The 15,970-nt window shown below is 33.2% G+C and overlaps 1 protein-coding gene across 2 annotated transcripts in view; it reads left to right on the forward strand.

Moving 5' to 3' along the window:
• The window catches only part of LRRC2 (leucine rich repeat containing 2), a 214,793-nt gene that overhangs the window by 14,005 nt on the left and 184,818 nt on the right, over positions 1 to 15,970 (forward strand). For both annotated transcript variants that reach the window (XM_074207290.1, XM_074207291.1), the window contains exon 2: positions 9,328 to 9,472. In XM_074207290.1, the coding sequence (XP_074063391.1) occupies positions 9,348 to 9,472 (125 nt within the window). In that variant the 5' untranslated portion in view covers positions 9,328 to 9,347. The remainder of the gene's footprint in view (positions 1 to 9,327; positions 9,473 to 15,970) is intronic.

Raw genomic sequence — 15,970 nt, forward strand, 5'->3', positions numbered from 1 at the left:
TACAGTATGTTTAGGAGAGAGCTATTATAGCCCAAGTCACATGCTCAAAAGAGAGGAATAAGAATGAGTTGCACAAGCTGATTTCTCCTTTAAATTTTAGCTAAATGAATAGCTCTTTTTGCTCAGTGGAGAATGTTTTGATTTCAGCTCCCTATCCTCACACAAGAGCAGAAGCTTTAGGTTGCATATGCTCTTTAGCAAGGGGCCTTACTCAGTGGAAGGGATAAAAACTCATGTTTAGCTCTAAATATGACTAGTGCAGTGAGCTCTAGTTCAAATCTTCTGCCACCCCATACAGTTATAGTTCATCTACTTTGGATAAATTTTAAGCTTTTTATTATTAAGTTTAGGAACTGTTTAATTTTTGTCTTTGTATCTTCAGTGCCTAAAAAGGTGACTAGAACATCTGTCTATGGTAATTAAGTGGCATAATAGATAGAACTCTAAGTTTAGAGCCAGAAAGACCTGGCTTCAGACATACACTTAGCTAAGAGAATCACTTTATCTCTTTTGGCCTCAGTGACCTTAACTATAAAATTGGGTTCATTATAGAAACTACCTCTCAAGGTTGTTTTGAGGATCAAATAAAATAATATCTGTAAAGTATTTATCATAGTGTCTAGCACATAGTAGGAGCTTATGAAATGCTTGTTCTCATCCTCCTCTGTTTCCATTTCCCTGACCTAGAATAAAGATGCTGATTGATTAATTGAGTGTCAAATAATACAAATAGTATACAGGCATAAAGTCAGACTATCTCATTAAATCTACCATCTCTTGAATAAAATATGGTATATTAATGTAATGGAATATTAGAATTCCATAAAAATGATAAGTATGTACTATACATGGAAATGTATAACTATCTATGTGAGGTGATGCAGAATGAAATCAGAGGAATAAATACTGTGCACATTTATAACAACTATATAAAAAAGAAAAAGGGCAAAAAAAGGAAAGAAAATTACCTTAAGTGGTAGAATTGAGAGTAAGGACATAGACCAAAAAAAGGACATAGAACAAAAACATTTTCTCAATTTGTTAATTGGTTCTTAATACATTTAGTTCTGCCTTACTAAAGGTAAGATTTTTACTCCCTTTTTTGTATAATTTTTTTGATCATCTTTGTTGCTATCAAAAGTTTACATTTAAATGAAAATTGCTAGCTTTTTATTTTTCTATAGCCTCCCCAGACATGTCTGTATTTCCCTTTCCCAAGGATCTGAGGTCTTTTGCTAATGCTGACACCTCTGAGAGTATCTCCTGGTCAGTTATTTGATAAAGAGTGAAAAAGCATTTCAGTAACAGATCTGATTTCACTTCTGATATACTGTACATTCCTCATCTACCTAAGCATGCATTGAGAGTCCTGATATAATATATTGAGAACTTTTTATCTTCATGTACCATAGATGATATGATGATTGAAAAAAAGGACATAGTCTATTTTCAAGAAAGTTACTTTTAGGTGAGATAAGAAGTCTTTGATACTTTGATAAATCTCTGATTGTATGAATTTGGGTACTCATTCCTCCATTGCAAATTGCAAGCTAGTCATGCCTTCTCAACTTTAATGATTTTTTCCACATCATTCTATAAAGCTACCTATGGAGGGCTGATTCACTACACTAATGAGATTTTAAAAATACCTTTAATATTTCATAAATAACCATCAAGAAGTTGAGTGGTTCATCTCTTTTCCCTACACATTGATTGTAACTATTCAGATCAATTATTCTTTGCTCTCATCACACAGCTGGCTTACCTCTTCTAATCTTACAAGTACTCGATCTTACATTCTATAACAATTCTCGTCCTCTAGTTATTGTTGGCAATAGACTTCTCTGTCCTAATTTCTATCTAATGTTTTTACTTTGCCCTTTGGATAACCCGCAATTTTTATTTTTTGAAATCATGGTGTTCAATGCAGTCAAATTATTTCAGTTGGAATATAATGTTAAAAAAATCTTTTGGTGGGGAGGGATAAGGAGTTATTGTTAAGTTGTGTCTGATTCTTTGTGATCCTATTTGCTAAGGATAATGGAGTGGCTTGTCATTTCCTTCTCTAACTCATTTTATAGAAGACAAAACTGAGGTAAGTAGGGTTATGTGACTTGTTTAGTGCCACACAGCTAGTAATTGCCTGAAGTCAGATTTGAATTTAGGAAGATGGGGTTTCCTTACTTCAGGCCCAGAACTTTATCCACTGTGCCACTACTGGGACAGGGAGTTTTATTTGCTAAGTGTTTGATCTCCCGTTATTGAACTTGGGGGCAGATGATTGACCATTCATTTTGCTTGTCTATGATGTATGTTTTGATGGATTGTTGTCTTATACTCTCAACTTCATGACAAAAATATGTGCAACTTTTTCTGTGTAGATTGAGGTTGTTAGGAAGCACATTGAAGTTTAAATCTAGAAAAATATGAATTGGAATTCTGTCTCATACACTTAGCAACTGTGTGACCCTGGAGAAGTCACTTAAACTCACTTAGCCTCAGTTTCCTCATCTGTAAATATAGATGATGATAATAGCATATACACTATAGAGCTGATGTGAGGATCAGATGAAATAACATGTAAAGAGTTTTGCAAAACTTAAAGCACTATATAAATGCTTGCTATAGACTGCCAGATCTTTCTTTTAAGTAGTAATGGATTTTGTGAGAAATCCCTAAATTGTTCCAGGACTTGACAGAAATGGTAATATATCAGCTACAGACAGAAAAATCTAGAAATTTTCATCATTCATTAGAAGTATTTCTTGTATTTGAACTCTGAACAGGATATCTTCTATGACAGTGGTAAATCCTCTTGGTGACTTTATGTCTATTTTATACTTTGGTCAATGTTAAGCCTCCAAAGATCCTTTGGAGTTAAATATTCTTCTTTATCTCTTTATGAATCACTCTGTTTATCTGCTTGTGAACTATACTTGCCCCTGAACTTTTGATCCTGATCATTTGATCTTTCAGCCTTTCTTATATCTCTAGACACTTAACTCTAGTTTGCCTACTCGTAGGACTTTTTCTCTTTTATTGCTGTATAAATTCCTGAAGTATCTTATCCAGAGAACACGGTGGGGAGATAATTGAAACTAGATAGGTTTTGATTTCCCTTTTCCCTTTGTCATTAGCTCCTTTCCTTTTGTCTCCTCCAGTTCTTTGCCTCATTTTCTGCTTTCATCACCTGCTCCAATTGCTCTCCTTTCCCTTCTTGTGGCTGGGTAGAATTAGTGCCTTTACCTACTGGGGGCAAGTGGGATGTGGTAGTGAGAGAGGTTCAGACTGAATCATTGAAATAGTGAGGGAATAAACATATTCCCAAAGCTAGACCCTGAAGCTCAAGACTAAAGATCAATGTGCACTCATTACACCCAAGAGCAAAGTATGGAAGTAGAGTAAGAATTCTGATGAGGAGCTCAAAATATTAATGAATTTTTTTTGCCTTGTGCAGTGTTTCTGTTATCTCATATCGTGGATTCAGCTTTCCATACTTTATTCCTAGAACTTTTTTAAAATTTTAGGTTCATAAAAGTTTTCAGCACATAAATAAATACTTCATCATCTTGCCAATCATCTGATCCTCTATCTCTATACCCCCCAGTCAGTTTTATGATTTCAAGGATCTAGTCTGTTGTAGAATATTGTCTTGAAAGTTCTGACTTGTCTCTTCTCATACTTAGCTTCTTGAAAATTTTCTAGAAATGAAAGAAATAAGTTGATGTTGTTGATATCTTTTCAGTTGTTTTCATAGATAACATTATCTTTTTCATATTTTCATCACTTTTCTTTGAGATGCATAAATTGAAAATTGATTTCTGAACATCTTTAATATTGTCACCTTTGGCACAGAAATCGTCTGTTTGAATTTGTTCAGTTCTCTTTCTTTTTCATTTTTTGAGAATGGTGAGGGGCAACATGCATAGAGTAGTGAACATAAGTTCAGATAAGCCTAACTTCAAATATCTCATCCGATACAGACTATCTATGCAACCAGTTGTTTTATCAACTGTAGGAAACCCATGATATCTCATAGACTCATTTTTCCTAATCTGAAAAAAATGGAGATTATAGTCCTTGTGCCATCATCTTCAGAGGATTGTTAAAAGAAATGTATCTTGAAAACTTTATATTTTTTATAGATATGAGAGTTTGTATTTTCTTTTCCCTATATTTCTTTACATAACACACAGGCTACTAGAGTGGTGGTTTTATTCTCATTGTTAATGTTGGTAAACATTCCATTTCATACCTATTTACTGTCCTTTATCCAATTTCACCCAAATGTTTCTCATGCCAAGCTTTCTGAAGAAATGCTATTTCCTGCCATTTTTTGCTATTTGGGGAAGTGCTCCCAATCTCCCTCTCTTTTCAATAATTTTTTTTTTCAGATGAGAGCTTATATCCTGAACTCATACTGACCTTGGCTATCATCTCTCCCTACTTTTATTAGGAGATCAAGTGCTATCTGAGGTGGTTCCTTGTGCTCTTTTGTTGGTCTCTTTGTGTGGAATATTTTCAGTTGTATAAATTTTTCGAAAAATAGTAATTAGAGATGATGTTTTTAGTTTTATTTATTTAGCGTTTTAAAGAGTTAATAGCTTATGTAAATAGTTTGATGTGAAGTCATTGGAATTTCATATAGTGTTCTCTTTTCTTTAACTTTTTTGGTAATTTGATGTTTATTTGACCTTTGCATTAACCAGATGATGATTTGGCCATACAGATAGATTATTTTGAAATGACTCCCAGCTCAGCAAGCAGTCATTCATAGCTAATTTTAATGCTCACTTGCTGACTGTCTTATTGTTGAAGAAAGTATTCATGATATACAGATGAAAGCTTTCTGGATAACCTTTTGCTTACAGTTCCTCTTGGTCTTTTTTTATTCCTAATCATGAGTGGCATTTTCCAACATTTTCTCCAACCTTTCTGGTGACTTCCTTTACAATTATGTCACTAAATATCAGAGTTTATGTTAGAGATTCAGAGATTCTGTTAAGTTTCTAGAATTTCTTTGTGTTTTCATATGTTTCAACAATTGTTGATATATGTTATAATTATCTCCATGGTGGTCTAAGAATCCAAAATGAGATGATTAAAAATACTATGAAATTATGTTTCTTTTTTATTTTGGACACATTACAAAACCAATGTCATACCTCCCCATTTCTCCTTCTCTGTCCTGTGACTTTCTGAGGAGAAACTGTGAAGTGTTCCTCCACCTTTAGTCGTCTGAGATCATTTATAAGCAAGAATGTCTTTATAGATATGGTTCAATTTTTTAAAAAAATCAATTTTTTGATGGATCAAGATCTTATATTAAGAGTAGCAATAAGTAGGTTAATGCTTACTTGGTCTTTTGGCCTTGCATCGCTAATCATGAATGACACTTTTCAGCACATTTGTATACTCTCTGCCCCATTTTCTGATGCTGTGAATGCTCTTATGGAAGCAAAAAAGATCTGCACAGAAAAATGGGGATGTTTTTGCCTATGTAATTGGAAAGGGGAGGAGGGACCCAGTACTGATAGTATAAACAGAAACTTTGCCTATTGTTGATCCAAGATCTGGAAGTTCATTTACATATAGAATGGGGGCATCCAACTTTCCACTTTAGATAATTCATAAGTAGTCTGTGTCTATTTCCTGTCTGCTTAATGAGTGATGGAGAAAAGTTTATTAATTGAATGCTGAGTCAGGGCCCAGGTAGGAGGGATGTTAGGCACAACAGGAAGCATGTAATATTTTTTGTCCTATTCCCTTCAGGGAAGATGACCTGATTTTAGTATTACTTATATGTATAGTCCTAGAAGAGAAGAGTCAAGTTCCTCCATTTTCATCATCAAGTGCTTCCAAAAGTTGGATCATTATGCATCTATGGTTTTCCTTTTTCCTTCTCTCAGGTCTTTTCTCCCAATAGTCAATCCCTCATTATACTTCTTTAATGAATTTCCATATCCAAAGAATTAATTTCTTTAGTAATGAGATTCCTCAATAAAAATGCAATCTATATTTTAGGGGTTTTCATATGACAAGAAAGGCCCAATTTAATCTTTGGGGATTTACCACTTCTTGAATTCACAAACTGGAGACTTCATTTTTGAAATATCAGCTCCCTATACATACATGTATGTATATATTACATATATTTAATACATATCTTCTTCACAAATTTAAACAAATTAAAATATTTATTTTTTTAGATCAAAGAATATAACTGTTACAACAAAGCTTATGGTATATAGGATATAGAGAACATAAAAAGTAGTGAAATTTACCTATGGGAGACCCTTGAGTTTCTGGAGACTTGAGTTACTTGAATCATGCCTTGAGTGAAGTAGCCTCAGTGAAATTCTGACTGGTGTAGCTATGATCTCTCTTCATCTAAAATTCCCTCCATTTCTTTAATTAAAATTTTATTTGTTTTTGTTCATATGATTATTTTTATTTTTCTCCCTCTTACCTCTACATGACTTAAAAAAGGGAAAAAAAACCAAAAACAAAACTCTTGTTACAATTATACATAAGGTAAGCAAAACAAAGAAGCACAATAAGTAGCTCTAAAATGAATGGCTTAGTCCACACTCTGTGTTCATCACTCCTATGTTAGGTGGTGGATAACCTCTTTTATCATTAGGCCTTTGGAATTGTGGTTGGTCATCATGTTGATCAGAGTTCTTAATTCAAAGTTCTTTTCCTTTTCCACATTGCTGAAATCAAATTATTTTCCTGGTTCAGCTCACTCCACTCAGTTCATGGAAGTTTTCCCAGGTTTCTTTGAAACCATCACTTTCAACATTTCTTAACATATTATAAGTTAAATTTCATAATTTATCAGACATTCTTAAAATACATTAAAAAGAAACACTACAAATATTTTTGTACATATGGATATTTTGATCTCTTTGGGATGTAGGCTGAATCCCAATTCCCTGAATCAAAGGACATAGACATTTTGCTGTTTGAGGACATAGTTCCAAGATTTTTTTCCCAGAGTGGTCAGAGCAGTTCACAGCTTCACAAAATGCACTTGTTATTTTCTTTTTTCCTCTGCTTTGTCAATCTGTTGGTGATTGTTTTGATTTGTATTTCTGTAATTACTAGTAATCTGAAACAATTTGTTCATTATGACTATTGATAACTTGGATCTCCTTTGCAAAAAGCATATTTGTCTGTGCCATTTGACTCCTATTCTGGCATGTTACTCTTCATTTTCCCTTAACTACTCTGTAAGTCCCATTAGAATGAAAGTGATTGCTAGGCCTATGGATACTTCCTTTTACAGTTGTTCATGGTCATGGGAAGTATTGTTCTGTCTGAAGTTTACTTTGTATTTATTTTGTATCTGCATTTAGTTTTCTCTGTAAATGCTCCCGTTGAATAACTTGTAAGTTCCATGAAGACAGAGGTTCTTTAGATTTTGTCCTTGTGACTACAATATAGCACCTGGCAGATAGTAGGTGCACAATGAATGTTTGGTGAATAAATGAGTGAATCCAGTTCTTTCCTAGAGGTAGATGACATTATTTCCATTTTCCATTTCAGCATCCCATCAGTACAAATCTGGTCCATAGTAGAAGGTGAGGTATGATATTCCAGATACCTTTGTCTGAGCTGGAGACACTTTTCCCGGGTCATGTTTTAATATAGTACCCTCCCCCCAAAGTGCTTGTTTCAAAAATCTTTCCTTGTCTCACTGTTTCTGCTCATCTCTGGCCTCAAAGAAGCTTATCCATGTCATCTCTCTAAGTAGATTCTATATACCAGAATTTATCAAGAATTTCAGACTAATGGTCTCTCACCTCCAGCACCTGGATGGTTTACACAACATCTGTGTTAGAATCTCTTTTGAGTTCAGGGAATCCTTTCCCCAATCTTCCTGCAATATAACCTCTAAAATAATTCTAGGCTCACCTAAGATTATCCAAATTATTTTGGAAATTATTGTTTTATCCAGGCAAGGTGGATAAAGATGGAGAAAAGAGAGCTATAAACTCTTCTGGGATTATCATGCTCAAAGACAAAAAGGTTGGACTAGACTGCCACTGAAGTCCTTTCCAAGTTTAAATCTGTGATCCTATGTCATGATTCAGTTAAATTAGGAATCATGTAATATAGATTGTACAAAGATATACAAGTTAGAAACATATTTTAAAGATCCAGAAAAAGAGATAATGAAGACTACAGTTAGACTGGTGTTATAAGGAACAGTAAAAAGGGAACAGACATAAGAGACATTGCAGAAATAGAACTGACAAGATCATGGGTGCCTAATGGAATGAGTTGGTATTAGAGGATCAAGGAAAATGAAGATTGCGCTAAGGTTTTAAATCCAGGTAATCAAAGATTGTTGTTATTTTTAGTTGTTTTTTAGTCATATTTAACCCCTTGTGAACCCCACCCCCACTTTTTTGGCAAAGTTAGAGAAGTGATTTGTCATTTTTTTTTCTCTAGCTCATTTTATAGATGAGGAAACTAAGGCAAACAGGGTTTAGTGACTTGCCCAGAGTTACACAGTAAGTACCAGATTTGAATTCAGACCTGGTACTTTCTCCACTTCACCATCTAGTTGCCCATATGCATAACATTACAGAGATAAGGATGTTATGAGATAAAAGCAAACATTAAGAGAAAGAAGATAATGAATTATCAGTGAAGGATTCTTTTATTTTCATACTATTTTAATAAGGAAGGAAAGTAAATATGTTTTAGAAAGAGTTTTTAACAAAGGTTCTATTTTTTCCTATTTTAACTTACTTAACTGAAAACAAAATAATTAGAAAACCTCATTTTCTAAATAATTTTGAATAAATGAGCATCTAATAGGCCTCTGAAACTATGTGACAACTCATATATGAATCTCTCTCATTTTTAGAATTCTTTTTGGTTTGTTTTGGATCACTACTTTTTTGCTGGAAGACTATTATTATATTAGTAAAATTTATTATTGTAAGTAGATGGGGGGCTAATTGGAGTCAGGAAAATAGAACTTATGCCCAAGCACTGTTTCTGATTATCATAGACTAGATACATGATTCTGTATAAGTCACAATTTCTATGTATCTCATGGAATTTAATGAAATCTATCTATTGAGTCATAGCTGGGCCATATGTCTTGCTAATGGATGGTTCTACTGCAGGCCCCATATATATACATATATATATATATATATATATATGTATATATATGTTATAAGCAGTTAGCATTCAATTATTATTATTATAGATTCTTGATTCATTCACTTTCTGTTTCCATTTTAAATCTCTTATTTAAAAATTAACCTTTTTTTGTGGAAGCTAACTTTTTTTTTTGTTACATAGGGAAGCTTCATGTTACCAATATGGGACATAAAGTGATCGTGTTTGACATTTCTGTCATAAGAGGATTGTGGGAAACACGTGTCAGGAAGCATCAAGAACGGCAGAAGAAGGAAGCTGAGAGATTAGAGCAAAGTGCTTTGGAAAAGTAAGGCCACTTTCTATAATTATATTCATAGTAGCCTGTTTACTCAAATAGGGCTCTGAGTAGGACTAAGATAGAGTCCACAGGAGGTTGCTGTTTTTCAGCCAAGAATGTCATTTTTCCTAACTTATATAGTACCTGCTTAAAGCTTTAGGATAATCTGATTACTATGTTGCTCATTATGCTCTGATGAAGGGTGAATATGCAACTTGAATGTTAAACTCATTTCCGATTTAGTGGAGGCAAAGAAAGCTAATTGTGACTTTAGATCATTGAATGGCTTTCAATTTGCTAAAAAAAAAAAATCTCACCTTGCTGGATCTCAGTTTCCTCATCAATAAAATGGTGGCTTTGAACTAGACTGGATGATCTTGAAACTCCTTTCCACCCATAATATTCTATACTGCCCTAATTCTTTCAGTTGTGAGATTATTTCAGGCTGAATTGCCTTTGATTTTTGACTTCTCTGACTGGGTAGTTTTAGGGAGATTAACTCTCATTGATAACTGCTATGAGTGGGTTATAGAGATTATATAGATATTCATTTGAATAATATCAGGTCAGCTTTGGTATATTAAGGATGTCCCTTCCATACTATGCCTATTTGTAACCACTTAAAATATGTTCATTCATTCATTCATTTATTCATTCATTCACATGATTGGAAACTGGAAGAGACCTTAGAGATCCAGGAGTCCAACTGCCTATTGACAGATGAAGGCCAAAGATGGTTAAATGAACTATCTAAAATCACTCATAGAATAAATAGAATGTTTAAAAAGTAAAATCAAGCATTCTGAGGCCAAGGAAAATGCTTGTCACAGCAGTTTTCAAAAGAACTATCAAAGTGATTTTTCCCAAAACATAGTTCTGATCATCATCATCATCCTACTCAATTAAGTCTTGGGACTATCTCTTGACTCTATAATAATAATAATAATAATAATAATATAATACATTGTAAGAGAGAAGTTATAATATAGCTTCAACTTTATCTCATTTCTAAATCTTTAATTTTTTGTAACATATATGATTATTATTAATTAAATATACACATAAATAATTTTAAGTACGCAAATAAACATTTATAGAGGGATATTCAATTGTTTATACTAATAGCCATGTGTGATTTTAAAAAAAATGGGATCATTGACCTAAAGGTAGAACCAAGATCAATGGGTAGAAGTTCCAGAGAAATCAATTGTAGACCACATCAGGAAACAATTCACAAAAATTAGAGTTATTCAAAGTTGAATGGGTTGTTTTGAGAGGAGATTGATTCTCCTTCCTTCTTTTTTCCCTCCCTCTCCTTCCCTAACTGAAACCTTGGGCTAGTTCACCTAGCTTAGGTAACCCAGTACTTCCACTCTTGGAGGCTCAGCATATTGATGCAAAATAATCCAGAACCCCAATCAGTTTTAGATTTTCTTCAGTTCTGAACTTGGAGTTCAAACAACTCATTAGCTTCAGCATCTCTTGAGAAACTGAGTCAATAGATATGTGCCAACAAGTGCAAAATAAGAAAAAGAACAAAGAACATTTTCATGTACATGGCAGAATATAAAAGAGAATTCAATAAAAAGCAATAAATTTCCATTTCAAGAAAATTTCCATTTATGTAATAAATATTAAACATCGTCTTCACAGTTACACTGCTTTTCTTTGCTTCCTTTTAGGTTTTCTTTTGTTCTGTACTGTTCATTTTTTATTTTATTTTATACAATTAAAAGTGGAGGTATCCACTTTTAATATATATACACTTAGTATATATATTCATATATAGAGAGATAGCTATAAATACATGTGTACATACATATATGCAAATATGCATAGATATAAGATCATAATATACATATTTCTATTTGTCATTTTTCTCTGGAGGTGGATAGCATTTCCCTTCTTAGGTTCAAGTTTTTCTATGCTTTTTCTGAACAAACTAGCTAATCATTTCTTTAAAAATTTTTTTTTTAATTTATTTAAGACAATAGGGTTAAGTGACTTTCCCAAGGTCACACAGCTAGGCAATTATTAAGTATCTGAAGCTGGATCTGAACTCAGGTCCTCCTGACTCCAGGATCTTTGCTCTATCCACTGCACCACCTAGCTGCCCCCTCCCCCCTCCCTCCCCTGGCTGATCATTTTTTATATCACAGAAATATTCCAGCACAATCAGCCTATCTAAGGGATTATCTATGAAAGGTTTCCCAAAATTTTCTGGATGCCTTCTATTCTTGGCTACATTGACTTTATTTGTTTATTTATTTATTTTTATTATATAAATATTTTGCTTGTTTTCCAATTATATACAATAGTAGTTTCTACTTATCATTTTTGTAAGGTTTTGAAATTTACATTTTCTGTTCCCCACCCTCCCTTCTCTCCCTCTTCCCCCCTCAGAAAGCAATCTGATAAGCTTTATGTTATTTCTATGCTATACATTGTTTCTATGATATGCATTGATCAAAATTGAATGTGTTGAGAGAAAAAAGCATCTTTGAGGAAGGAAAAAGTATATCAGATAGCAAAATTATGTACAACTTTTTAAAAAATTGAAGGTATTAATCTTTGGTCTTTGTTTAAGCTCCACAATTCTTTCTCTTGATACAGATGGTATTATCTGTCACAGACACCCTAAAATTGTACCCAATTATTGCACTGATGGAATGAGTAGGTCCACTAAGGTTGATCATTACCCCCATGTTGCTGTTATGGTATACAATGTTCTTCTGGTTCTGCTCATGTCTCTCAGCATCAGTTCATGCAAGTCTTTCCAGGTTTCTCTGAAATCTCATCCCTTCTGATTTCCAATAGAACAATAGTGTTTCATCACATACATCTACCACAATTTGTTCAGTCACTCTCCAATTGATGAAGATTCCCTCAGTTTTCACTTCTTTGTACCACAAGCAGAGCTGCTATGGATATTTTTTGTACAAGTGATGTTTTTACCCTTTTTCATGATCTCTTCAGGGTATAGACCCAGTAGAGGTATTACTGGATCAAAGGGTATGCACATTCTTATTGCCCATTGTGCATAATTCCAAATTGCTCTCTGGAAAGGTTGGATCAGTTCACAGCTCCACCAACAATGCATTAGTGTCCCATATTTCCCACATTCCCTCCAACAATGATTATTATCGGGGTGGCTAGGTGGCACAGTGGATAAAGCACCGGCCCTGGAGTCAGAAGTACCTAGGTTTAAATCTGGTCTCAAACACTTAATAATTACCTAGCTGTGTGGCCTTGGGCAAGCCACGTAACCCCATTTGCCTTGCAAACCCCCCCCCCCTAAAAATAACCCCAATGATTATTATCCTTTCTGGTCATTTTGGTCAATCTGAGAGGGATGAGGTTGTATCTTAGAGATGCTTTAATTTACATTTCTCTAATCAATAATGATTAAGAGCAATTTTTCACATGACTATAAATAGCTTTGATTTTCTCATCTGAAAATTGCCTTTGCATTTCCTTTGACCATTTGTCATTTGGGGCATTGGCTTTATTTATACAAGAAAATTTTAATTTAAGATAATCAATTTTACATTTCAAAAATGCTCTCTCTTTACAATATATTTTTTAGTCTGGAGCTGCTGAATCTCCTTCCTTGACATTTTTTCCCCTTAGTTTCTTTGAAATTCTTGACCTTTTGTTCTTCCAAATGAATTTTGTTATATTTTTTCCTAACAGTAAAATTGTTTTAGTAGGCTGTACTGTGATGCAGTGGGAAGTATTTTTATGTTCTGGGTTAGAATAGAGATAGTCCTTACCAGGTTTGAAAATATATAATTCTCTGATATTGTTGACATGCTTTGTGATCTTTGTTTAAGGTAAAGCACATCTACAGAGAGGGTTGGAAGGATAAAGGTGTTAGTCCCTCCTTTGCATTCCCCCCACCCCTAGTCAATCCCTCACACAAAAATTGACCTTGTGTGGTCTCTATGTACCCCTATAAGATCAACATATTAATTTTTCTTCTTCCCCTAGATATTTTGAAGCTCCATAATTAATGCTTCTAAATAATTAATGAAATTTCGGTATAAACTCAGTTATTAGTATTATTTGAAAGCTATTCCCCAGGTTTATAGTATCTGCTTGCAGTATTGAGATTCATGTATTAAAAAAATAATCCATGAAAGAACTCATGAATAGATGAACACAAAAAGAAATTCACCTCAATGACTTGAATTTGCTAAAATAATTCAAATTCTCAGCTTTTTCTATTAGCCTCAATTATGAAAGAAATGTTTTAATTTTGCTTATTATGAATGTATTTACTTATCATATTTGTATTTACTTATCATATATATCATATATATAATATGTTCAAGATATACTAGATATAGATATTATAGATATATCAGCATTAAAACAAAATATTTATGGGAGAACCTTTAAGTTACAGAAATTGAAACACAATTATGCCTCAACTAAAAATGAATAATTTCTTACTTTAGTGATAAGTAGGAGCTATTTATTTTCATTGGGAGCTATAAACTGCCTACCTAAATGGAGAGTGGCTTTCTTCAGTCATATTGAAGAGATTTAGTTAAAGCAATAAATGTTTATCTCGATAATTATAATTCTAATGCAATGAGTTCAGGGAGAAATCATATATACTTACCATACTGATGATAAAGTATAAAATGAAGAAATTTTATTTAACCTAAATCTTTCTAAAGGTAGAAAACAATTATTATTATTATTATTATTATTATTATTATTATTATTATTATTTCTGAATTTTCTATAGGTTTTCCAAAATTAGTGCTAAATATTATGGTTTAGATAAAATGCCAAACCAAAATGTACTTGTATTTCATTTATTTTCCTTTCACGAGATTTCTCCTTTTCTTCCTTTTTTGGGGGAAGTACTCCAAATCATTTTGACGTTTACTAGATAAGAGAGACATGATGCAGAATGGTGGTGAAGTGGGTGGGTTCAATTAGTACATTTTTTTTTACCTGGAGAAGAAAAATTGGAAGAGTGGTATTGAAAGGGGCTAAATATGTATTGGAATCATATGAAAACTTTGGTGTTTGCTATCAAAATATCTGTAAATTTTTTCTAATGCCATTCTAGAATTGTTATGTCTTAATCCACAACTCTCCGACCTGCAGATTGCCATATAAAAACTGATTATGAAATCTGGTTACTATAATCAAGGTCATGCTGCAGCTAAGAGTTACTCCAAGTGGGAGAGCACTGAAGATCGAAGTTCAAATTGTTGGTTATAGTTTCCGTCCTGTCTATAACTTGTCTAAATCATAATTCTCTGGATTATTTTCTTCATGTCCAGCATTTACCATCTGTAATAGTTTATGTCTTATTCTATGCAGACGTGTGTAAAATAGTTCCCAGTCCTTAAGATATAGTGATCTCAAGATAACAATAGATATTGGTTTACTGAACTCCCCACAGAAAATTAATCATCACCTCACACCTCTAAACCCAAATATATACCTATGACACAATCTGAAGTCTCTCGTTCTGCATATTCAATTTGATTTCTTGTTTCTGCAGCTAAGGGGGCTACATTTTTTTTCTCTCTCCTAAATTTCAAGCTATTCAATAATTTACTCTTTCCTATTTAAATATCTGAGTTACTAAATTATCCAGAAATTTAATATTCTTCAGGACATTTTCTCTTCTTGATCTAGGATGCTAGGATACAGAAATACTTGATGTACTCTACCTAACAGCAAGCAGATAGGAAGACCTGGTACTTCCAGAAATAGATTCAACAAATGCTCCCAAATTGCACATGCTTCTAGAACTGGTATCCCATTGACAAATCCCCACTCCATCTTTCTTCATCCCATACCACATAGACGTCTTCCTCTACTATCTCCTCCCTCATTCTTGTCTCAAGTGAAAAATGGGCCCTTTTTGCAAACCTCTTGCAAAGCACATGACACACACATCCTAGATCTAGTTCCCTCTCATTTTTCCAACAGATTGCCTTCATTATTATCCCTTTTTCTAATCTTCAGTTTTTCCTTATCTCCTGGCTCCTTCTCTTATGCCTACAAATTCATCCATTTATTTCTCTCTTATCCTTAAAAATTAAAACTGAATTTTGCTTTACATTATTAGCCATCATTAATTTTTTTATTCCTTCCTTATATAAACACTTTGAGAAAGTCTTCTTTATTAGATATATTTATTTTGTTCTCACCCAAATTCTCTGCCTTCTGACTTTATTATTCAATTGAAACTCTTCTTTTCAAAGTTATCTATGATCTCTTTAAGCAAATAGATTTCAAGTATATTTTATCTAAATTTCCCATTCTGTCCCTACCTTAATTACCTCCTGAGATTAATTCCATAAAAGAAAGAATATTTTTAAAATAGAAAAAATTTGGCAAAATAATCAATGTACCTAAAATATACACATATATTTATGAATGGAGAGGTCTCCTGTCTCTTCTTTGGGCCATGAAAATCAAATGAAATAAAAAATATTTTTCTTCTTGATACTTTTTAGTTTTAATGTTACAGCT

The sequence above is a fragment of the Macrotis lagotis genome, chromosome X, assembly GCF_037893015.1.
Source record: "Macrotis lagotis isolate mMagLag1 chromosome X, bilby.v1.9.chrom.fasta, whole genome shotgun sequence".
Taxonomy (NCBI): domain Eukaryota; kingdom Metazoa; phylum Chordata; class Mammalia; order Peramelemorphia; family Peramelidae; genus Macrotis; species Macrotis lagotis.